The sequence below is a fragment of the Lacerta agilis genome, chromosome 14 (assembly GCF_009819535.1).
Source record: "Lacerta agilis isolate rLacAgi1 chromosome 14, rLacAgi1.pri, whole genome shotgun sequence".
NCBI classification, from domain to species: Eukaryota; Metazoa; Chordata; class Lepidosauria; order Squamata; family Lacertidae; genus Lacerta; species Lacerta agilis.
Window position 1 is genome coordinate 9,488,207 of NC_046325.1, and position 23,573 is coordinate 9,511,779.

The 23,573-nt window shown below is 48.1% G+C and overlaps 1 protein-coding gene and 1 non-coding gene across 4 annotated transcripts in view; one reads left to right on the top strand and one right to left on the bottom strand.

Annotated features, from left to right (window-relative positions):
* Positions 1-23,573, bottom strand: part of PFAS (phosphoribosylformylglycinamidine synthase) — a 37,243-nt gene that overhangs the window by 12,568 nt on the left and 1,102 nt on the right. The window contains exons 1-20 of one of the 3 annotated variants that reach the window (XM_033169300.1): positions 22,469-22,606; positions 19,352-19,499; positions 18,986-19,121; positions 17,491-17,596; positions 15,506-15,692; positions 14,709-14,814; positions 12,663-12,803; positions 11,412-11,536; positions 11,053-11,181; positions 10,512-10,643; positions 10,189-10,317; positions 9,283-9,356; positions 8,569-8,725; positions 7,083-7,144; positions 6,268-6,429; positions 4,722-4,847; positions 3,765-3,896; positions 3,401-3,631; positions 2,022-2,202; positions 1,016-1,099 (exon numbers count right to left, since the gene is read on the bottom strand). In XM_033169300.1, the coding sequence (XP_033025191.1) occupies positions 1,016-1,099; positions 2,022-2,202; positions 3,401-3,631; positions 3,765-3,896; positions 4,722-4,847; positions 6,268-6,429; positions 7,083-7,144; positions 8,569-8,725; positions 9,283-9,356; positions 10,189-10,317; positions 10,512-10,643; positions 11,053-11,181; positions 11,412-11,536; positions 12,663-12,803; positions 14,709-14,814; positions 15,506-15,692; positions 17,491-17,596; positions 18,986-19,121; positions 19,352-19,490 (2,539 nt within the window). In that variant the 5' untranslated portion in view covers positions 19,491-19,499; positions 22,469-22,606. Of the gene's footprint in view, positions 1-1,015; positions 1,100-2,021; positions 2,203-3,400; positions 3,632-3,764; positions 3,897-4,721; positions 4,848-6,267; positions 6,430-7,082; positions 7,145-8,568; positions 8,726-9,282; positions 9,357-10,188; positions 10,318-10,511; positions 10,644-11,052; positions 11,182-11,411; positions 11,537-12,662; positions 12,804-14,708; positions 14,815-15,505; positions 15,693-17,490; positions 17,597-18,985; positions 19,122-19,351; positions 19,501-22,468; positions 22,607-23,573 lie in introns of those variants that run through there. The other 2 variants (XM_033169301.1, XM_033169302.1) reach the window with 2 other exon arrangements.
* On the top strand, positions 23,132-23,203 carry TRNAQ-CUG. Its single transcript has one exon. It is a non-coding gene; the product is annotated as a tRNA-Gln (tRNA).

Here is a 23,573-nt window from a genome sequence, read left to right on the forward strand (position 1 = left end):
CTCATCCCAAGCCTGGCAAACCTGGAAATCTACTTGAGAATATATTGCTAATGTTCTTTACTTGGACCTTGTTATTTTAACCCATGTGCAACTCTGCTCATTCTACATGCCTATTTTGTAGTTTGTTTTCCTCTTTTTAATTTTCATCTGTTGCTATAACTGTTCTCTGTTTTTTGTATATATATAAAAAATGAAATGAAATGGGGAAAAAAATCTTGCAAAGCAAAGTGTGTGTTGGGGGGGGGGAGAGAATATATGTCCCTTGATGGAAGATAGGAAGCAGTCTTATACTGGGTGAGCTGGTAGAGCATGAGAGTCTTAATCTCAGGGTCATGGGTTCAAGTTAGTACCACGGTTTAACCAGCTGAGATAACCAGTCAGTTGTGCTCCTTGCTAGGATTGAGCCTAGAAAAAAGTTTCCTCATTTGTCACCTTATTTAGGGTGAAAGAAAGCAGGTGCCCTCTATGTGGGAGAAACCTAGATAGCCGAGGATCCTGCGAGTCAAGTTTGCAAGCAAGTCCAAAGTTACTAGCCCACATGAAGCTACCCGATGGCTTGGAAAGGCAACAAATGTATATTTAAAAATCTGCTACCCAGTTTACAGAAGCTTCATCGTCTGCTTTCAATTGCCACAAGTGACAAATGGGTACAATCAAATCTCGGTTCTCGAATGGCTCTGTTTTCGAATGTTTCGGCTCCCGAACACCTGGAAGGAAGTGTTCCAGTTTTCAAACATTTTTGGAACCTGAACGTCCGATGTGGGTTCTGCTTGAGTGCAAGAAGCTCTTGCAACCAATCAGAAGCCGCGCCTCGGTTGTCGAACGTTTCGGAAGCCGAACGGTCTTCCGGAACCGATTATGTTCAACAACCGAGGTTTGACTGTATTAGCAAATATTCTACAAGTCATTCCCTAAAGCAGTGGTTTTCAAAGGGTGTGACGTGCCACAGCGGTGAGGCAGGAGAAGATGGCAAGTGTGGCAGGAAGATGTTATTCTCATCAGCACTTGACTTTACCTTTTCCATCCGGACATTTGAGGTCAGGGGTGACCGTAGCAGTGATATCTGGACAGACAGCATAAGCCGAGATGACAAGTGTCCCTGGGAGAAGGAGCATAAAGGTGGGGGGAGAGTTGGAAATGCAGAAAATATGCAGAGTGTTAAAGCACATTTATTGAGAGCTAGGAAAACACCCAAAGTCGCCTGCAGTCAAGCTTGTTAGGAACTTGTTACCTTGTCAGGAAATAACAACACCCTTCTTCTCCCTGACTGGGGGGACCAAAAGTCAAGCAGCCACAGGGGATTTTTCAGAGCTTGTTTGACAAGGTGCAACCACAGGGAAAACGTAGCTCCTGTGTTTTGGACAGAATGTCCCATCAGCCCAAGGAGCGGGGAGATCTATTTCCCAGGAGACTAGACAAAGCTAGAGCCTAACCTTTTTCTCTCCCTTTCAAAAGTGTTTCGGCCTCTAAAGTTTATTATAATCCACATTCAGTTGGATTTGGAAAATGTCTGTGCATCTGTGCATATATGTGAAACACACACATACACACTAGCTGCCTCAAACCTGGCATCGCTCAGAAGTTCTAAGGTGTTTTTTTAAAAAAATAAAAATAAATCTGCAGTTTTGAAGTCAGTGGTTAAAACTGGTGCAGTTTCGAAATGTTAAGTTCACCACTTTTACTCAGGAGGGCTTGCAATTTTATCCAAACGCTGATGAATATCTGCTCCTTGGTCTCAGGAACCATCTGGCAAAATTTGGTTACAATATCTTAAAAGGTGTCTGAATGCCCTATCAGAAGCCGGTCTTTCCAAAATAAGTAGCAGAGATGGCTTGGAAAGGCAATAAAAATATGAAAAGGGCAAGGGAGGAGTTGAAAATGCAAAACACACACCAGAGGACGAAACAAGCCTCAGATCCTCAGATAAACGAACCCTCCTAAGTTAAGGAGAGCAATTTTATTTTTGGAGGGAGGGGGCACTAACCACCCAGTCCCTTGGCAGAAGCTCTTCCGTTCCTCACCAGGTGCCTTAACGGTCTCCGTGCCAACGCGGGCTGCCATGCTGAGGGAGTCCTTGCCGCCGTCCACAGCCACGCCCAGCTCAGCCATCACGGAGCACATGGCCCTGCAGGCCTCCGCCAAGGCAGCCCCTTCGCCAGGCAACTTGGCTGCCCACATCCAATTCCCGCTGCATTTCACATCCTGGAAGGACACAAATGCCACCGCCACATATACAGAGAGAGAGGTTAGGCAACAGTGGGAAGGAGGCGGTTGCCTGTACGGCTAGCCTCCAACTCTAGCACACAAATTAATGTTTTATATTTAAACTGCTTAGAGGTTTCTTAAGAGAAATGCGTTGATTTCAGTGAGGGTCCTACACACAATATGATCTGGTCAGTGACTAGGACTGGGCGATAATCTGGTTTTCAACATTGTGATATGTCACCAAGCTAAACATCGCGATATACCGATACATCACAATGTCTGAAATAAGGATGGAGCTACATAGAGGCATTGGCTAGCGTCACGATTTCCCCCTTTTAAAAATGTTTGCATAACACATACATCACGGTTCGCGATATATTGCAAGGGCAAAAAGTATGAAACCGATATCGCGATATGGACTTCAAACTGGTTTGCGATGATATGTTGATAAATCACCCAGCCCTATCAGAAGCAACCCATTATCTAAGAGTTTGTGCATTATTAAGATTTAACACAGTCTTTGCCAACCTGCCCCCCTGCCTACTCTCCTGAGATATTGTAGACTACAACTCCCGGCCAGTGTGGCGTGAAGAAGAGTTTGGATTTGATATCCCGCTTTATCACTACCCGAAGGAGTCTCAAATCAGCTAACATTCTCCTTTCCCTTCCTCCCCCACAACAAACACTCTGTGAGGTGAGTGGGGCTGAGAGACTCCAGAGAAGTGTGACTAGCCCAGGGTCACCCAGCAGCTGCATGTGGACAAGAGGAGACGCGAACCCGGTTCCCCAGATTACGAGTCTACCGCTCTTAACCACTACACCACACTGGCTCTGAATGGGAGTTGCAGCGCAAAAAATTTGCAGGGCCTCAGGTTGGCCGATTTAACAGATATTAACGTTTCCCGGCCCCTTTAGGCTAGTGTGTGACGTAAAATGAAGTAATATGATAAGCAGTAAAGAAAACCAATCAGCAGTCATGTCGGTTATTGCGCAAAATTATATAATGAAAGCAGCCTTTCTTAAAACTGAAAGCACTACAAAATGCCACAGCTTCTAGCAAAATGAAGGTATTTCAAAGACCTTCGCAGAGTGCAGAGCTAGTCACCCTCTCTCAGCCTAGTCCACCTCGGATAAATGGGGAGGATGGAAAACAGAGATATTAAGGCAAGAAGGAAGGGGGGGGGAACTGCCTCACCTTAAGGTCAGTCACCCGAGCGAAGACCAGATTGGTGAGGGCCTCTGCCACAGCCAATCGGGCACCGGCTGCGGGGTCAATGAGCCCTTTGATAGGCTGCTCCCCAATGGCCGTGGCTCCTCCCACCGTCTCAAAGGGAGAGAGGGCCACCACGGCGACGTCCGCCAGTGGGGTGTGAAGGGGGCCCACGCACTGTTGCTGAGCCACCAGGCCAGTCACTGAGCGATCGACCTGCACCAGAGAGAGAAGGGCAGCGGTAGAAAGGGGAGAAGATCCAATCAGCAGCAAATATACCTTCCCTCCATTTTTTAAAAAGACGGCTGGGTTAAAAGAACCCAGAGGCGCAAATCTGAGAGGCATTTACCTTGTTGGTCAAGTAGCGCTTGCTGGCCACGGCCGGGAGCCTGAGCACACGCTGGAGGGCGTCTGACACACTAAGGCCACGGGGAAGAGACAGAGGCCTGAGGTCTCGGTGGACACGATTCAAAACAAATTCCTGGTTGGCAGAAATAGTCGCTGTTGTTTGTTCATTTATGACACGTACTCACCGCTAAGAAAATGTCTCAAAGCAACTTACAAGTCCGCCAAACGTAAAACGGCTTGAGAATGCTTCCCCCCCCCTTAAATTAAAAACAACAACTCTATATCAAATACAAAAGAACAAAGTTCCTGAAAATATTCGTCCAGTAAGTATAAAAGGGACAGATCCTAACCAGCTGAAGGAATTAACAATAATGGACACAGGATATTGGAATCCAAGCCAGAACATTTTAGAGAAGGGATGGGAGGGTGGTGACACGAGAACGGGGCTTTTTCTGTAGTGGCCCCCCATTTGTGGTGGTTCACCTGGCGAAAACATTTCTCTTCAACCAGGCATTTGGCTGATTAACATTCTATGGCTTTTCAAATGCGGGAGAGGGATTGGTTTGTTTTCCTTTTCCTTTGTATTATGTATTTCGTGTTTTTGTCTCGTGTATTTATGCTGTGAAACGCCCCGAGATCTACGAATGAAGGGTGGTATACAAATTTAATAAATAAATATTTGAATATCACAGATTCAAAGCATCAAGATGTACTGCAGGGGTGAGGCAACTAGTGGCCATCCAGATGTTAGTTGGACTCCGACTCCCATCAGCCCCCAGGCAGCCTGGTCAGTGGTCAGGGAAGATGGGAGCTGTAGTCCCAACATCTGAAAGGCCACAGGTTCTTCCACCCTTGGTCTACTGGGACACCTTTAAGCAGATCTTTTACCAAGACTTTTCTTTGGGGGTGGCAGGGCAGGGGGAGGACACACACACACACACACATACGTGTGCCATACCTTGCGTGGCATCTTGCCAAGAACCCATTCCAGCATCAAGTTCACAGGAGTGTCTCTCCCTCCAACCTGCCCCTTCTCCAGCTCCACGTCGCTCGCCGGGACCTTTGTGTCGTCAACTAGCACAATCTGTCGAGGATCCGCCCAGAAGGAGGAAGAGGAGTCACTTTTACGCTTCCCAAACTGTTCACCAAACAAACCCCCGTGTTGCAAAAAGTACGTCAGCGATATCCAAGCAACACGTAGAATTCTTCGTCAGCGTGGTGGGAAGATATAGGATAGCTTCATAAACTGAAAATAAAATTTACAGATGATGATCTGCATGATATGTGCATCGTCTGTAAGTTTTATTTTCAGTTTATGAAGCTATTCTATATCTTCCCACCATGCTGATGAAGAATTCTATGAAACGGTTGTCAATATCCAGAATCACTGTTCAATGTTGGACATTATATTCGCTGAGTACACAAAGCTTCACAGCTTGTCTTTCATCGTATAACGTTTGGTACCTCGCTTCATTTAAAGACTTTTAGAGACTTGGACTAAAGATTTCATTTTGCACTTGCTATGGTTTGAAGAAATTCTATAAAGATTGTCTATTGCGTATGTACATGGTCATCGTGTTGCTTGGATATTGCTGATGCCCAAACTGTTCAGCCTTCAAACCTTCCCAATTCCTTCTCTCCCTTCTTGGATTTTGGCACTCAACTTTAACCTCTCCCAAGTATGTTAAACTGCGTCCATTAAAAATGGAAGCGGAAGTTTCAAAACTCCCACTTCGCCAGAGAAGGGAGGGAAGAAATGCAGGACCCCAAGGGTCTCGGCTGCAGCTAGTTCCCACAACTGGACACTAGTGGCCAAAATTGTGGAAACCTTTTGGGGAAAGTGTCTTTCTGAGGTTTGATGGTTCATAACACCTGATTGGCTCTCTAAACACTCCTGCTCACTGGCTACATTCAAATGAAGGAAAGTTGTGCTTCCCTTTTCTGGTTATTCGGCTATAACTTATGATAGAATACAGATAACGGAACAAACCTTGTTGCATCGCATTCTTCATTAAATTATCTTTCCATTGGTATATAATTTTATGGCATTGCTCCAAATTAAAAGTGAGGTTATGAGCCATCAAAGCTCAGAAATACACTTTTTCCAAAATTCCAGTTACAGGTAGGTAGCCGTGTTGGTCTGCCATAGTCAAAACAAAATAAAATAAAAAAATTCCTTCCAGTAGCATCTTAGAGACCAACTAAGTTTGTTCTTTGTATGAGCTTTCGTGTGCATGCACACTGAACAAGTGTGCATGCACACGAAAGCTCATACCAAGAACAAACTTAGTTGGTCTCTAAGGTGCTACTGGAAGGAATTTTTTATTTTATTTTGTTTTGACTTTTTTCCAAAAGGTTTCCACAATTTTGGCCGCTAGTGTAGTTTATTGTTATGTCCAAATAATGCCCATGGCTTTCTGCACGGGCCTTCCCACATCAAGGCAGTCTCCATGGTTTGTTTCACCTATTCTCTCCACCTCTTCCCCTGGCTCCCGCTGTCATACCCGTCCATCGCCACTGATCTTGCCCACAAAGTCGACAGGGCACCTCTCTCGGCGGGCAAGGCGGCGCAGGAAATCTGCATGGCGAGGGCGTAGCAAGAGGGCGTTTGTTTCTTGGTACTCGGCACCCCAGATCTCCAGAACGCTCAGCGTGGGATCGCCTAGCTGGGAAAAGGAAGAAGAAAGAGAGAAACTGAATGACGAAGAACTGAGAAGGCAGAGGGCCTTCTCGGCGATGGCGCCCTCCCTTCAGATGTCAAGGAGATAAAGAACTACATAACTTTTAGGCAACCCTCTATTGGGAAGTTTTTAATGCTTGATGTTTTACTATGTTTTTATTTATGCTGTCAAGAGTTCAAGGGCACATTCCAGCCAGGCAAAAACACTCCAGGAGGGTGCTAAGCCAGACGCGCTGGCTGGGAAAGAGAGGATGCAGCCTAGACAAATACACCTGGAGGGCCACCTCTAGCCTTCAGGTCTGAGGTTCTCCACCCAGATGTAGACATAGCTGTCAACTTTCCCTTTTTTGCGGGAAATTCCCTTATTCCAGCGCCATTTCCCATTGCAAAAAAAGGGAAAGTTGACAGCTATGGCCGTTTCCCAATGCAAAAAAAGGAAGGTTGACAGCTCTAGATTTAATCTGGGATTTTTCCAGATTTCTGTTTGCATGGGTTTGTTTTTAAATCTACTGCTCCCTGCTCTGTGCATTTAGGAACAGGGAAACATCTATGGGTGAGTAATAAATAGATATAATGGATGGTAGACCAGAAGAAACAAGAGCTTGGTGTCTGTAGGAAAGTCATAAATGAGAAACAGACCTGGAAGCGGCTTGCGTAGATGACAGCCCCGGCTGGCTCACTCAGTTCCTTTAGCACATTCCCTACAACAGAAAGCAAATTGGTTTTTTTGGAAATACTTTCACACACACACACACACACACACAAATCCTTGGAGGTAGCAGCTACTATAATTCTTCCAAACTTATTATCACCCAGAAAATTATCCGTCAATGGCCTATTGTTCGCACCCAGCTCAAAACATTCTTATCTCATGTTCTTCAACCTTGGGTCTTCAGATACTGCTGGACTACAACTGCCATTGTCCCTGATAGATAACACTAAAGATCAGGAATGATAGGAATTGTAGTCCAACAACATCTGCAGACTCAAGGTTGAAGAACACTGTCCTTATCCATGCAGGTAGAGTTGTACTTTGGCCACTTCATGAGAAGGGAAGACTCCCTGGAAAAGACCCTGATGTTGGGAAAGATGGAGGGCACAAGGAGAAGGGGACGACAGAGGATGAGATGGCTGGACAGTGTTCTCGAAGCGACTGGCATGAGTTTGGCCAAACTGCGGGAGGCAGTGGAAGACAGGAGTGCCTCACATGCTCTGGTCAATGGGGTCACAAAGAGTCGGACACAACTAAACAACTAAACAACAACCTTTGGAGGTGGGGGGAATGGTTAAGTGCAGCCATTCATTCCCTGGGGGAACCCCTGATGGCCGAAGACTACCTTCTCATCTTCCATTTCCTCTTCCAAGAGCATCCAGGCAACAAAACCATTGCAATTCACAAATCATTTACTGCCGCTTAGTTAACGTAATTTCTTTGTAACAATGTAAACATAAGAAGAGCCTGCAGGATCAGGCCAATAGCCCATCAAATCCAGCATCCTGTTCTCACAGTGGCCAACCAGAGACCTGTGGGAAACCAGAACGCAGGATTTGAACCTAGGACCTCTTGCACCCAGAACAAGAATCAAACCCTTAGGCCAATGAGCCAGTTAATGTACCAAGCAGGTATAGAATACTTATAGTGAAGTCGGCTATGCTATGGGTGGGGGGGTTGTCTTAAGGTCATCCCATAACCTTTGTGGTCAAAGGGAAATTTAGGGACATACGGACACAGGAAACTGCCTTCTGCTGAGTCCAATCTTTGATCCATCTAGCTCGGTCACATCCTTCGTCTAGCTAGCTCAGAATTGTTGTGACGACTCTCCAGGGTTTCAGGCAAAGGGACATTGCTAGTCCTACCAGGAGATGCTGGGGATTGAACTTGCGACCTTTTGCATGCGAAGCAGGGGGTTTTACCTCTGAGCTACGGCCCTTCCCTGGCCCCCTAACATCACAAAGGAAATATCCTGTTCAACCACATTTGAGCCACTAGAAACCGCTCTGCTCTTCATCCTGCAAGTTTCCCCTTCGCCGTAAGGTCCAAACGCTCTTCAGCTGTGGCATGTGGCCCAAATCAAACCACTCAGGAGGGGGGAAAGCGAGAGCCACATTCCCAAAAGCCGCTCACCGTTGCCTCCAGCGCCCTGGTCGTGCAGGCTGCAGATGGGATTGCCTTCCCCGCTCTCCACGCAGCCTCGCAACACCCGGTTCATCTTCTGCTCCATCTCGGCGTCGCCACGTTGCACCGCCCCAAAATCCAGTTCGCTGGCGTTGTCCCCTTGCACCTGCACACACAGGGAGCATTTGCAGGTGTGAAGGGCTTCCCGGAGGGAAGTGCTAGCTTTGTCGGCAATCGCCAATTAAGAAGGCGGCCAAGGAATGAGGCCAATAAGGAGGGCCTGCTGCCCAGCAGTGGCGTAGCAAGGTCAGGTGGTACCCGGTGCGGAAAATTTCTTGTCGTCACCCCACCACCACCAAACATCGAAATTTATTTATTTATTTGCCTGCAAAAATGGTTTGACTTTTATTTCTTTTTTAAATTATTATTAAAGAGCCAAAGTTGTTGAGGTTTTTACAGCTGAGGTAGAGCCGGCAGGCGGACAGTTTCACCAGCAGGAAGCCTGCGCGCACCAAAGCCGCTGCATCTCTCACAGACGTTGAGTGCCGCGCAGCATTTTGTTACCCCCCCCCCCTCGGAGGCGACACACCCACCTCGCTACGCCTCTGCTGCCCAGGGATCCTAAAAGGTACCTGCATCTCCGAACCTTCGCCTTAAGGCTTTGATAGGGAGATGCCACCTTCACCTGCAAAGGTGAGGAGCAGAAGGCAATGCCCAACTTACCTGGATGGAGGAAGCAGCTCCTCCACCAACCCCAATCCGATAGACGGGGCCTCCAACCTTCACGACATCCATACCTAAGGAGGAAATGGGAACTTAAGTCGCAATTGTACAGTTGAAAAGAAAGAAAGAAAGAATCTAACTTCTGGTCCAAATTCAACATTCTGAGCATCTCAACTGTGATTTGTTTTCTTTCAAAGAAAAAAAAAGGCTCTAGTCCTCATGACTCCTTGGGAGCATCTGGTAAAATATCAGAACGCAAGTGATTGGAGGGTGGGATTTCCACGGGAGCAGATGCTTCAGCAGCTCTTTAACTTCCCCAAGCTCGACAGAGGTAGCATAACACATTTTTGCAGAATAAGCAAGCACTCATTATTATGAACTGACCCGGTTCCTGCAATCATCATCATCTGAGTTCCTTCTCTATGAACGCCCCATTCATGGGAGGTTCAAAGAACACAAGAACTGGACTTTTCAGTGATGGAGATACACCTGGAACCACCATCTTTAGCTGCTAGGCAAAAGCATTCCTTTGCGACCAGGCTTTTTGCCCTTAATGGTCAGTGGCCTCCTTCAGCGGGTCAGAAGTTTAGCTTTGCCTTTTAAAAACGTGAATGCGTTTTAAACGTTTGTGCTGATTTTCAAATGTACGTGTTGTTTATTTCTTTTCGTGAGTCCCTTTGAGTTACGTCTTTTTTTTTTTAAAGCAACTAATAAGTTTAATAAATACTACTACTAATAATAACAGATCGGTAAATTCATCACTGTCAATCGATCGATGAATCATTTTTGAAAGCAAAAGCATTAGCGCTGAAGGAATAAAGAGCAATGTGTTTTAGATGCATTGAAGAAGCATGAGTACCACAGCAAGTGCAATCTCCAAAACAGGCTAAATTAAATAAAAATTACCAGGCTGTGGGGCTTCCTTGCGGACATGGGCATCTTCCATCGCTCCAATGCCACCACTGAACATGATGGGCTTGATCCACTCGTGCCGTTCGCCATTTGCCAGACGGAGCCCGAAAGACCGTGCAAAACCTGGAAGACAGGTGATGGGGGGCTTTTCTCACATTTCCAAACACACGGCCTTCCTCTTTCTCCCTCGCTTTGGCCTCTCAGCTGCCCTAAGTTGTTGCTAAAGGATGCCGCGGTTTCAAAGAAAGAAACAAACCAACCAGCCGGACACTGAACCTCGGAAGTGGAAAAGGGGCCAAATATCCCCCACATCTCACCTGCCAGGACAGGTTCCCCAAATTTGTTTCCGTAGTCTGAAGCGCCATCGCTGGCTCTGATGGCAACCTCCACAGGCGGAGCAAAGTTGTCCGGATACAGCAGGGACGGATCTTCCCAGGGTAAAGTGTATCCTGCAGAGAGGAATGGGGAAAGAACAGGACAGATTTCTCCCGTAGCCTAGGGCTGCTTCAAATCACCTTTGTGCATGTACACCTTGCTGCCTTGGCAGGGACACCGGCCAGGTATAGGGGACAGGATGGCCTTCAGCCGCCCATATTGAGGGGGCCGATTTTTGCCCTCCATGATCTCCCGCCCCAATCACAAGAAGTAACCTCACTTCTTGAGATGCAAGAACCACCAGACCCTCAGAGCTGGACCTCAGGGTCCGGGCTGAACGATGGGAGCGGAGACTCGGAAGGGAGAGAGGAAGGAATCGGGGGGGGGGGACGACCTGTAGAACACCCATCCATTTGTTGCCAAGCAAAACATCCTTCCGCGGCTGCCTTTTCAGGATGCTGGGCCCAAGCCACCGCTACTAACCTGGAATGAGCAGATTGCCGAAACTGTAGCCAGCAGTGCCAGCGATATAGTGGGCCCCGCGGCCTGTGCACTGCACATCGCGGATCCGCCCGCCAGTCCCAGTGGTGGCACCGCTGAAGGGAGCAACGCCTGCAAGGAGAGTTTAAAAGCAACGTCAAAGCCCACACAAATGCACTCCCTCCACGGAGCACCCAGGCAGGTTATTCACCGACTCTGTCAATGCAAGGGAGACGGTCATTTGTTTTGAGGCAGTAGTGGTCAACAGGGGTGCCTGCCTGCCTACGTGCCTGAGGAATTTGCGATGCACTAGAAATAAGCCCCCTGCCCTTCAGACCATGCCCCCTTTCCCATCCACTCACCAGTAGGGAAGTTGTGGGTCTCGGCTGTGAAAATGACGTGCCGGGTGGAGGTCCGCTTCTCAAAGGGGCTGGCGCGAGATGGGTCTCTGGGCCACATCGAGAGGACCTCCCTTCCTTGGATCGCACTGTGTTGGGAAGACAACACACACGCTCAGCTTCAAGAAGCCACACGGCCTTCGTTTTACACCAAGTAAATTGGCAAAAACGTATAAATCTAAATCAAATGTTGGAAATGTAAAGGGAAAAAAGGTTCTTTTTATCATGAGGTGGTCTTGTAGTAAGGTTAAACCTTACTGGGAAATGATATATAATGACTTTAAAAAGATGTTCAGAACAACTTTAAAAAAAAACCCAACCAGAAGCTTTTCTTTTGGGAATTATAGGGACAGAACTACCAAAATTGTATAGAAATTTATTTATGTATGCTACTACAGCATCAAGAATGTTAATCGCCCCAAAATGGAAAGAAGCAGAAGTCCCAGAAAAGGAAGAATGGATACAAAAACTTATGGAATATGCAGAAATGGTGAAACCTACCAGAAGAATAAGAAATCAAGATAACAAACTGTTCATAAAAGAATGGAAATGTTTTTATTGAATATTTTCAGATAAATTGTAAACAGATAAAAACATGAGCAGCATTATTGTAATAATCTGCAGTTTTGTAAGAGTATATAACTTTCAGTAGATAATTAAATGAGTAAATTAAATGAATTTGGATATGCAGAGGGTATGAAAAAATAAATTTTAAGGAATTGCAGAAAGAGGGGGAAGGAAGTCAAATTTTGAAACGTTAAACGGATTGTAAAATTAATGAAATGAATAAATTTGAAAAGTTTAAAAAAAAAACTAAAAAAGAAGAAGCCACACGGACACCGAAAGCCACACACGGGAAGGGACTCCCAACTCCCACTGACCGTAGCCAACAAGGCCAAAAGCCAGGCATGATGGGAGTTAAGAGTCTGCCCACATCTGGAGTGACCAGGTCCCCAGCCAGGCCTTATGAGTTGGCTCAGAAGCGGTTGTGAACCTGGGTCCATGCAGACAATTTGGGATGCCAACTCCCCTCGGCCTCAGCCAACGGTTGGGGATGATGGTAGTTCAACCAGATCAAGGAGGACCACAGGTTCTCCACCTCTGTTCTAGGCCAGCCCCATTGCTTCTTCTCTGCTCCCAGGACAGTGACAGGGGAGTAGAAGCCGCCATTTTGCAGGCTAGCCGCTCCTCCCGCCGGTTCCCAAGGACCCCCACCTGCTGTTGTCGCAGAACTTGATGACGTTGTTGGGGTTGCTCCGCTCCTGGGTCTTCATGATGGACTCGAAGAGGGACTCTTTGAGCTCCTGTCCATCCACCACGAGGCGCCCCTTGAAGAACCAGTGGCGACTGTGCTCGCTGCAGGAAGAAGAGGCGGGTTTAGCCTGGAAAAGAGGAGACTGAGAGGAGATACAATAGCCATCTTCAAATATCTCACAGGCTGTCACGAGGAAGATGGAGCAAGCTGCTTTTCTCCTGCTCCAGAGGGTAGGACTAGAACCAATGGCTTCAAGTTCCAAGAAAGGAGATTCCGACTAAACATCAGCAAGAATTTTTGACGGTAAGAGCTGTTCGACAGAGGAACAAACTCCCTTGGGAGGTTGTGCACTCTCCTTCCTTGAAGGTTTTAAAGCATAGGTTGGAAGCCAGCGTGGCATAGTGGTTAAGAGCGGTAGTCCCGTAATCTGGTGAACCGGGTTCGCGTCTCCTCTCCTCCACATGCAGCTGCTGGGTGACCTTGGTCTAGTCACACTTCTCTGAAGTCTCCCAGCCCCACTCACCTCACAGAGTGTTTGTTGTGGGGGAGGAAGGGAAAGGAGAATGTTAGCCGCTTTGAGACTCCTTTGGGTAGTGATAAAGCGGGATATCAAATCCAAACTCTTCTTCTTCTTCTTCTTCTTCTTCTTCTTCTTCTTCTTCTACCATGGATGCTTCAGTTGAGATTCCTGCATTGCAGGGGGTTGGACTAGATGACCCTTGGGGGTCCCTCCCAACTCTACTACAATTCTATGATTCTATGGTTGAGCATCCCGTTTCCCAGAGTGATGCCTATGGGAAGCTGAAATAAGCCCCTTCCTGTTATCATCCCCATCAACTGTTCACCAATCGCTCCTCTGGATTGAAGAGGTAGCATAGAGCAGTGGTTTTCAACCAGTGTGCCGTGGCACCCTGGGGTGACTTGAATGATGGTCAGGGGTGCCGCCAACAACACTGACCTCTGTCCCTCTTTCCTTCCTTCCCTCCTCTGATGCCTTCTTGCATTTCTACCTCCCAAAGGCTTCCACGGCTGTTTGTTGCAGCAGCCCTGGCTACAAGCTCCGCAGGCGAATGGTGCCTCTGGGGCTGGCCAGGGGGTGCCGGTTGCCAGGAGCCGAGGCAGCCTCAGAGTAAGCAAGCAAGCGGGTGAGGGACCCCAGTCAGCCAGCCCTTGCTGTTGGGAATGGACAGACAAGTCCTAGGCCATTATGGGGCAGTGTGAGGAGGCATCTCTCTTTGGGGCGGGGGGGGCAGCTCAGAGACCAGGGTCAGCGGGATCAGCTGCCCGGAGGATTCCCAAGCAGAGGGGAGAGGAGAGGAGGCTGAGGGAACACACCACAAGGGAGGGTGTTCGAAAAAGGGTGAGAGGCTGCCAGCTCTGCAGGTAAGAAGAAGAAGAGTTTGGATTTGATATCCCGCTTTTCACTACCCGAAGGAGTCTCAAAGCGGCTAACATTCTCCTTTCCCTTCCTCCCCCACAACAAACACTCTGTGTGAGGTGAGTGGGGCTGAGAGACTTCAAAGAAGTGTGACTAGCCCAAGGTCACCCAGCAGCTGCATGTGGAGGAGTGGAGACACGAACCCGGTTCCCCAGATTACGAGTCTACCGCTCTTAACCACTACACCACACTGGCTCTCAAGGTAAGGGGTGACATAGCTGGGCTCCTGAGCCCCACAGGGGTGCCACAGAAAGAATGTAGTTGGTCAAGAGAGCCATGGACTTTTGAAAGCCTCTGGCATAGGGTTATCCAACATCTAATTATTTAACAAAAAAAATATGAAGCCACTTTTGACCCGAAAAGGCCCTCTCCCCCACCCACAAGGCAACTTGCAGTTTAAAAACTTTTACTTTATAAAAACTTTGCATACTTCTCACCAGGACATGGTGAAAATCTGCAGAACTCAATGCTTCAAGATAGCTGCCCCTGTGCCTCAAGCAGGGAGGTTTCTCCCAGTTTCCGCCCCACTCCCACCCCCAACCCCTGCACCCCATATCCAAGCAGACACCTGTTTGACTGAGCAAGATCAAAGCATTCCACGCTGGTGGGATTTCTCCCAAGTTTCTTGAAGAGGTCAGTGTAGAAGTCCAGGTCCCAGGAATCAAATGCCAGACCTGTAAGGCAGAGAAGCATCTATAGTTTATCCTAAACACATACACACAAACCTGGCCAAATAAAGAACATTGTTTCTCATAATCGAGGGAAACTGGGACAGAACAGATTTCCACTTTCAGAGGTAGGGCCAGAATACTCCCGGACTGGGGCGAACACAGCTTTATCACCTCCCTCAGAAGGTGGTGGACTCTCCTTCCTTGGAGGTTTTTAAGCAGAGGTTGGATGGCCATCTATCATGGATACTTGAGTTGAGATTCCTGCATTGCAGGGGGTTGGACTAGATGACCCTCGGGTCTCTTCCACAGCTCCAAAATTCTACGAAACCCTTTAAGACCAGAAGGCTGAATCCCTCTAGATCTGTGTTTCCCAAACTTGGTTCTCCAGCAGTTTTTGGACTACAATTCCCATTGCTAGCTAGGGATGATGGGAGTTGGGAGTCCAAAAACAGCTGGAGAACCACGTTTGGGAAACACTGCTCTAAATCCACGTGGGTCTCTGCAAACTAAGTGAAAAGGAGAAAGGATCCGAGGAGGTATTTGCCAAAGCTGTGCTCATGCAAGCTAGGGTCGGACAATAATAAATTCGGAGTTAGCTTCCAGAAGCTGGCATTCAGAAACATGAGAGGTAGAGCATAGCCACTGAAGGTCCTCCATCTCTATCCAAGCCCAGCTTTGCCCTACTGATTCATACCGAGCTGGTTGTTGGCCTTGACCAGAGCAGGTCTCCCTTCTCCCAAAATATCAACGTGGAACACAGGCTCAGGGCGGGTGACTATAGCAAAACTGCTGATGGGTTCTGGGTAACACTGTTCCGTCATCCGATCATACAGCGTAGATGCTAGGGAGGCCTCCTGGGATGCCGAAGGCCGTTGCCCGCACTGAAAGAGATGGGTGTGGAAGCCATCAGGTTAAACATTTCCAAATCCCTATGGGGTTCTTGTGTATGTGCTGGCGTAACGAATCCAGAGGACTGCAAGTCAGTGCAATGTTCCTAAGCGCCATCCTAGACTGGTGACTGGGAGTGGCCGCCGAGACCATATAGCACCGGACCTAAAAGATCTGCATTGGCTCCCAGTATGTTTCTGAGCACAATTCAAAGTGTTGGTGCTGACCGTTAAAGCCCGAAACGGCCTGGGCCCAGTATACCTGAAGGAGCGTCTCCACCCCCATTGTTCTGCCCAGACACTGAGGTCCAGCTCTGAGGGCCTTCTGGCGATCCCCTCGCTGCGAGAAGTGAAGCTACAGGGAACCAGGCAAAGGGCCTTCTCGGTAGTGGCTCCCACCCTGTGGAACGCCCTCCCATCAGATGTCAAAGAAATAAACAACTACAGGTATCTGACTTTAGAAGACATCTGAAGGAATCCCTGTTTAGGGAAGTTTTTGATGTTAGGTGTTTTTAATATTACGTTGGGAGCCGCCCAGAGTGGCTGGGGAAACCCAGCCAGTTGGGCAGGTTATAAATAATAAATTTATTTTTATCATCATCATCATCATCATCATCATCATCATCATCTTGGGAGTGGGCAGCCAAGTGGATCAAAGATGAGTTTAACAATTCCCATCATTCCTGACCACTGGTCCTGTTAGCTAGGGATGATGGGAATTGTAGTCCCAAACATCTGGAGGGCCGGGAGTTTGCCTATGCCTGAAAGCTCAACCTCCAACAAAATATTGCAGCACACCCTCGCTTCCTAGCAGGAGTGTTCCTGTTTAGCGTGAACTCAGTCATGCTCTCCCTCCCAACAGGCTGGTACGCCATTCAGCATGTGGCCGCTTCTTCTGAAAGAAGCTAAATTGCCTCTCTCTGCCACCCTTCCCTCTCCTGAGAAAACTTTCAAATGCTCCAGTCTTAAGGTATCACTTTAGCATTCTCAGCCCCCCACATTAACAGTGTGATAAAAGAGTGCCAGGTTGGGGGTCAGGGACAGAACTTGGAGTCTCTAATTTCATTCATGCCCTGTGTGATGCCAAAATTCAGCGACCCTCCACCTCTCAAGCTCCATCCTAAATAATAGTTGTGTTGCCCTGTGTGACCGAATCGGTCACTGTCCCCTAAATCCACCTCTGCTGGTGTAGTGGTCAAGGGAGCAGGGCTTCAAATCCCTACTCAGCTACAAAGCTTCTTCCCCTCTGCCTAACCAACCTCACAGGGTCGTTGTAAGAATAAAACAGAGAGGGATAATTACATATGCCACCTTGAGTTATTTGGAGAAAAGGTGGAATATTATAACAACACACGTAATGCCAATAAAATCATGGCATTGTCCACGGTGGCAATTTCGTCATACAGAGAATTATCAAGATAAAAAAAAAAACACACCAAGGGTTTTACGTAACATTCACACTGTGATGTCACTTTAAGCAGTCATGTGTAGCATGAAGACAGCTTCCATCCAAGATGAGCCATGGGAGGCGGTAAATCGGAGATACTCTGTGCCAAAATAATTATTCTAGTGGGAAATGTATTGGCTTCACAAGAAGGGACAGAAACACACTTGGGACTCAGCTACATTAGTAAAGAAACAGCGATTTGAATACGCTATAAACATGCAATACCAGATGGCGTCAGAGAGCAGGAATTTTTAAAACGCGTTTTTCCATAGAGATTTTTCCCCTTTTGTTAAAACGATCTTATAGCGGTTTAGATCCACTGTGTTTAGATCCACCCACAGTCACCTTGAAAAGGTATCGACGGGAACATTCGATTCGGTCAATCTTTTCTAGTCCGGCTGCCCAGCACACCGACACTGCGTTTGTGGAAGACGCAGTTGAGAAGTTCAACCTACAAACATAAAACATTTGTTTCAGCAAAACCTGCTCCTTCCTTTGGCTGCTCTATTTTCACCAGGCTTGGGAGGTGAGGGACCCTGCCTGACTCCAGAGACAATCCAGTTTGGGATCCCTGGAGACCTTTGGGGTGGGGTGGGGAGTTGTTTAGGGATTGCCGTCTAAGGTCAAGTTTTTGTTTTGGAGATGCATTATCTCTGCTGTTGCCTGGCTTACATTTTGCATTGTTATGTTTAGACCTTGTAATGAATTATTAGCAGACAGTTCAGTTTTGCTGTACATTTTTTAATAGATGTTTTTGTTAGCCTAATGTTTATACTATTTAAGTTTTCATGTGGCTTATATTAACAACGAACTATGTCAAACTATTTTGATGTGGCCTACAAATAAACAACAGTGTTGGTTAAGTAACTTAAGTTGGCAAATGAAAGCTTTCATACAACATTTGATTCAGCTGTAAAGGCCGAGTTTCAGACATCACAACTAATCCATGGTTTGTCTGTTGTGATCAGGCATCGGGGTGGGATACTCCTTCCTACCAACGTACTCCGATTTTCACTCTGCTTCTCAGTAACCAGTTTGCCCTGACATCAAAATCCACAAAACCATTGGTTTGCCACCAGACACAAACTGCAAACCATGGTTCTTAAACAAGAGTTTCCAGTTCTGGTTTGGAGGCAAACCACAGTGATATGTTGTCATCCCCCCCTTCAGATTTCACAGAAAACTATGGTTAGCATGAACCAGGAAACGAAGAAGGGAACTGACTCGCTTGGAAGGTGGTGGACTTTCCTTCCTTGGAAGTTTGGTTGAGATTCCTGAAGTGCATGGGGTTGGACTAGATCAGGGGTCCCCAAACTAAGGCCCAGGGACCGGATGTGGCCCAATCGCCTTCTAAATCCGGCCCGCAGACAGTCCGGGAATCAGCATGTTTTTACATGAGTAGAATGTGTCCTTTTATTTAAAATGCATCTCTGGGTTATTTGTGGGGCCTGCCTGGTGTTTTTACATGAGTAGAATGTGTCCTTTTATTTAAAATGCATCTCTGGGTTATTTGTGGGGCCTGCCTGGTGTTTTTACATGAGCAGAATGTGTGCTTTTATTTAAAATGCATATCTGGGTTATTTGTGGGGCATAGGAATTTGTTCACTTTTTTTCCAAAATATAGTCCAGCCCCGCACAAGGTCTGAGGGACAGTGGACTGGGCCCCTGCTGAAAAGGTTTGCTGACCCCTGGACTAGATGACTCCTGGGGTACCTTTTAACTCTACAATTGTGTAAGCCTGAGGCCTGTTCAGGATGCCTGAAACCACACACATTCTCTCTCTCTCCCCCCTTGCCATAGGACGTGAGCAGAGTGGCTTTTCCCTCAGCTCAGGACATACCGAGGGCCGATCTCTATCAGCAGATCGGAAGGAGTTGGGCTAAGGAAGGACTTGGTTGCGATGTTGCCGTGTTCGAAAGGGCAACCAAAGATCCACAGCAGCATCTCCGTCTCCTCAGAGTTTGGGGGTGTTCCTCCTGGCGAGGAAAGAGAAGGGAGAAAAGATTGTAGCTACCCACAATGCAACAGGGCAATCACCCAAGAGGCAACTGGCTTTGCGACAAGAAGGGGTGGGGGGGGGCAGCCCCATGCCAAACCTCTACCCACTCAAAAAGGGGAAAAAAGAATCAATATGCACACCTCCCTCCATAACTCCCCATTCGTTTCATATCAGAATCCAGACACAGTCTGTATCCCATTTTCGTACCTGTCCAGTTGACGTTGAAACATACTTCCTTCTGCACCCCTTGGACGCCATTACCCAAGATGGCTTCGGCCGAATGCAGAAGTGTGCCCATAGTAGTGTCCGCCTCGCTGGGCCGCTGGTAGTAGTGTAGGACCCCCATGGCGGAGTCCTGCCAAGGAAAGAACAGAAGGCAACCGTGAGGGACTGCTTGGGATGGCGTTTTGTAAGGGGCCTCCATTTTCCTTTTTAAAAAAAACAACACAAAATGAGATGGAAGAAATCTTGGTGGAAGGAACCTAAGTCTGTGGCAGTAAAACTGCCTTGCATGTAGAAGGTTCAATAAGAACATCAGGCCAAACAGACCATCTAATCCAGCACCCTGTTCTCACAGTGGCCTGTGGGAAACCAGCAAGCGGGATCTGAGCACAAGAGGACTCTGGTTTCCAGAACTCGTATTCAGAAGCACTGTTGTCCCCAACTGTGGCAGAAGAGCACAGCCATTGCAGCTAGTAGCCATCGACAGACCTCTCCTCCATAAAAGGTGCATCCAGGTAGGGTTGTGGGTCTGAAACCCTGGAATTGCTGCCAGCTAGTGTAGACTTCATGGATCACTGCCTTGTTGTGGCGAAGGGGCTTGAATTACTCAGGGAAGCTATGGATAGGTCAAGATGGACAGGTCATAGTGGAGAGTTTGGATCAAATGTGATCCACCTGGAGAAGGAACTGGCAAGCCACTCCAGTATCCCTGCCAAGAAAACTCCATGGACAAAGACCACAAGGAGAAGGGGACGACAGAGGATGAGATGGTTGGACAGTGTCCTCGAAGCTACTAACATGAGTTTGGCCAAACTGCGAGAGGCAGTGAAGGATAGGCGTGCCTGGCGTGCTCTGGTCCATGGGGTCATGAAGAGTCGGACACGACTGAACGACTGAACAACAACAGTGTAGACTACATAGAGCTAGATGGATCAAGGGTCTGACTCAGCTTCCTAGGTTGGTCTACCCAGGCCATGCAGGGAAAGGAAGGGTGGGCAAAGGGAGCAGATGCCGCAGAACAGCAGGAAAAGACCCATGGCAGGTGAAGGACCACAGTAACGGAGGGAGCAGGGCTTGCCAGGCGTCGACTAGGTTCGTGATTCAAGGCATGAAAGCGTGGCCGTCCGGATGTTGAACTCCACGCCCCAGCCAGGGACCAGGGATGGTGGGAACTGTAGCCCCACAACTTCTGGAGGACCAGAGCTTGCCCATCCTTGACATAAGACACAGAGCAAGATGCCAGGGGAATGAGCATACAGACAACAAGAGCTTACCAGTGTGTGTCTGCGAACAGATGAAGAGGCTTTGGTGGCAGGGCCAGCCCAAGACATTTTGGCGCCTGAGGCAAACCACAAAATGGTGCTCTCCTCACCAGGGAAGAAGGGTGGAGATGTCCATTGGGAACAAGGGTAGGAGAAGACCAATAGCACCTCCTATTTACCAAGAGGCGCTGTAGAGGCGGCGGCAGCGGCAGCAAGCAATGCATTCATTGGAGGGCAGATCTGCTGCCCCTGTGGATCCTGCCGCCTGAGGCTGTTGCCTCACCTTGCCTCATGCGTGAGCCGGCCCTGAGTGGGCTGAATCAACCCAAGAGTTTCCCACCCCCACCCCCTTTTCTCAACGTCCCTCTCCACCCCAGAATCCACCTTGCTCTAATCACAGATGTCCCAAAGGCCAGCTCGCTGGAGCCAAATATCCCAGAGATAAGAAGAAGCAAATAGGTCAGTGGCCTCCGAATCACATTTCTTGCTTCATCGTCCAAGTTTAAAAGGCTCGGGGAACATCCCCCAATTCTCCGCCTCTCAAACGGCAACTGAGAACCAAACGGCAAACCGCGCACCACGTGCAACCGGCAGAGATTGGCTCTGTGAACGTGGCTCGATCCTTTATTCTTTCCACAAACACCTAGCTAAAGTTAGCTGGGACTTTGCTGTCACTGCCATCACTGAAGTCCTGACTAAAGTGCCGATGCTCTTATTGATGATTAATATGATTAATAACGTTCTCATTGAAGCGCCAAGGTGTTTTATGAAGTGCAAGAGGGCAGTTCCCTGCCCCCAAAGACTCTACAGTCTGAAATTCAACCCAAATGAGGCACGAGGGAAACGGAGGCAAGGATAACCAAGGGAGGAGGAGGATGCATTTAATTCAGGGACACGGGCCAAGGATTAGTTAGTTTTGGCTAATTTTAAGTGGATTGAGGAATTCTTTTAGTCGCCCATAAAGCTATCTAAAGAGAAGAAATAGGGGATTGGTGCCTAAAGGCCACTGCAGACATCTTCTTTATATTGTGTATTCACGGTTATTTGTGCTCATTATGGTAACATTATGTGCTCCCACTTTCAATACTGTTTGAGGCTGCAAAAGGTTCAGAACAGATATTCTACAGTTTTCCAGCCTGCACATGCCCTGCAACTGCCTGCTGAAATCCTGTAACTGGAAAATAAACTTGTATACGATTTCAGCAAGAAATGTCTTGCTCACATGTTCTGACTACAGCCACAACCTGCAGGTAGACGCTGTCTCTCCACGCGCACAAGCATTTGTGTGAAAGGGGGCACACGGGCCAATTTGTAAAATGATCGTGGGCTGGCCTTTTCTAACCCCCCCCCTTTTTTAAAAAAAAAAAAAAAGTCGTGTTTGGATCACATGTTGCTCTCTAGCACGGGGCTGCGTCTGCATGCCTCTGTTCACCAGCCCTTTCTCCAAGCGAGGAATCATCACGTGTGGACAACCCACACGCGGGTTCGGTATTATTTCTGACAAGGATGCGAAAATTAACATAAGCAGGAGCAAAAATTAATAAATCTGTAGCACCTTGAAGATGGACCGTTGCAGAAGCCTGGAAGCTATCCCGGGAAGGATTGGATTCAGCCCTGCGAAGTGGAAACTCACCAACAACTTCCGCACGCCACACATAGCCTCTGCTAGTTATACCCAACATGCCCGCAGCGGTCTAGAGTTCGAATCCCGAGCAGAAGCACTTCCTACTACCCACCAGATCGCGGCCGCGGAGCAAATGATTGGGATCCACGCGCCCCTGGATCTCGCAAGGGGCAGCCAGCCTTCCCACCCTGGTTCCCCGCGTGCCATCGAGATTACCTGTGGGTCCCGCGGAGTGCCTCCTCTCTCACACGCTCTCTGAGCCCCACAACAACGCGATCTTTTACCCCGGCGGGCCCTTGATCACGGGGCGAAAAGAGGCGCGCCTGCCTTCCCTGCGCTGGGGGGAAGGTTTCTTGCGCGCAGCCCCTTTGGTGGGAGGAGAAAAAGGGGGACGTTCCGCGGGGGAGGCGGCGACTCGAGTTAGCGCCCTCCCCATTGGCCGATCCCCCTGCCTCCCTTCTGCCTCCCTCCCTCCCGGCCTTGAATGGAGGCACGTGGGGGCGATGGCCAAACTTTGTTGCGGGGGGGGGGCGGAAGGCAGTGGGAGGTAAACCCAGGAATCTTGACCCCCTTCCTCCTTACGATTTCCCCATAGAGAGTCATTATCTCCACCCCTCACCTCGACATTTTGCCTCCCAAATCTCCTATTCTTGAGATCGGAGCCAGGAAGAGAGAACCCAGGAGTCCTAGCTCATTCTCCTTCCCTCCTGAGCTGAGAATGCGCTCTCCTCCTCGTGCCCCTTGTTGAGCTTGTTGTTTTTTAAAGAAACTTTTTTTAAAATTACTTTTATTTCTCCAAACCACTTAACTTTCTGGGGGTTACGAGGTAGCAGAGCCAGGTAGCTAATTAGCTCGTAACCAGGGAAGGCTCTTGTGTAAGGTTCCATGGTGTAATGGTTAGCACTTTGGACTCTGAATCCAGCGATCCGAGTTCAAATCTCGGTGGAACCTACTCCATAGGTTTTTTTGTGTGTGAAGACATGGAAGCTTTGAAAGAACCCTCGTGGGCAGAACCCACGCTTGCCGGCAGAAAGGGTTCACAGTCCATCACTGGTGGTCCGAAATTTATTTTTGATTGCTTGATTGAGATCCAACAGTAATGGCAAGAGACTACAGAAAGCTGCTGCTACCGCCAGGCAGTATAAGCAGTCCTGACTTAGATGGAAAAATAGTCTCATGCATTACAGTATATGGCAACTTATTTCTGTTTCTTTGGATACAGACTAGCAGTATGCCCAGAGTAACTATATAATGGACTCAGCTACATTCGTAAAGATAAAGCGCTTTTTATGCGTTGTAACACTGTAACACCAGATGGTTG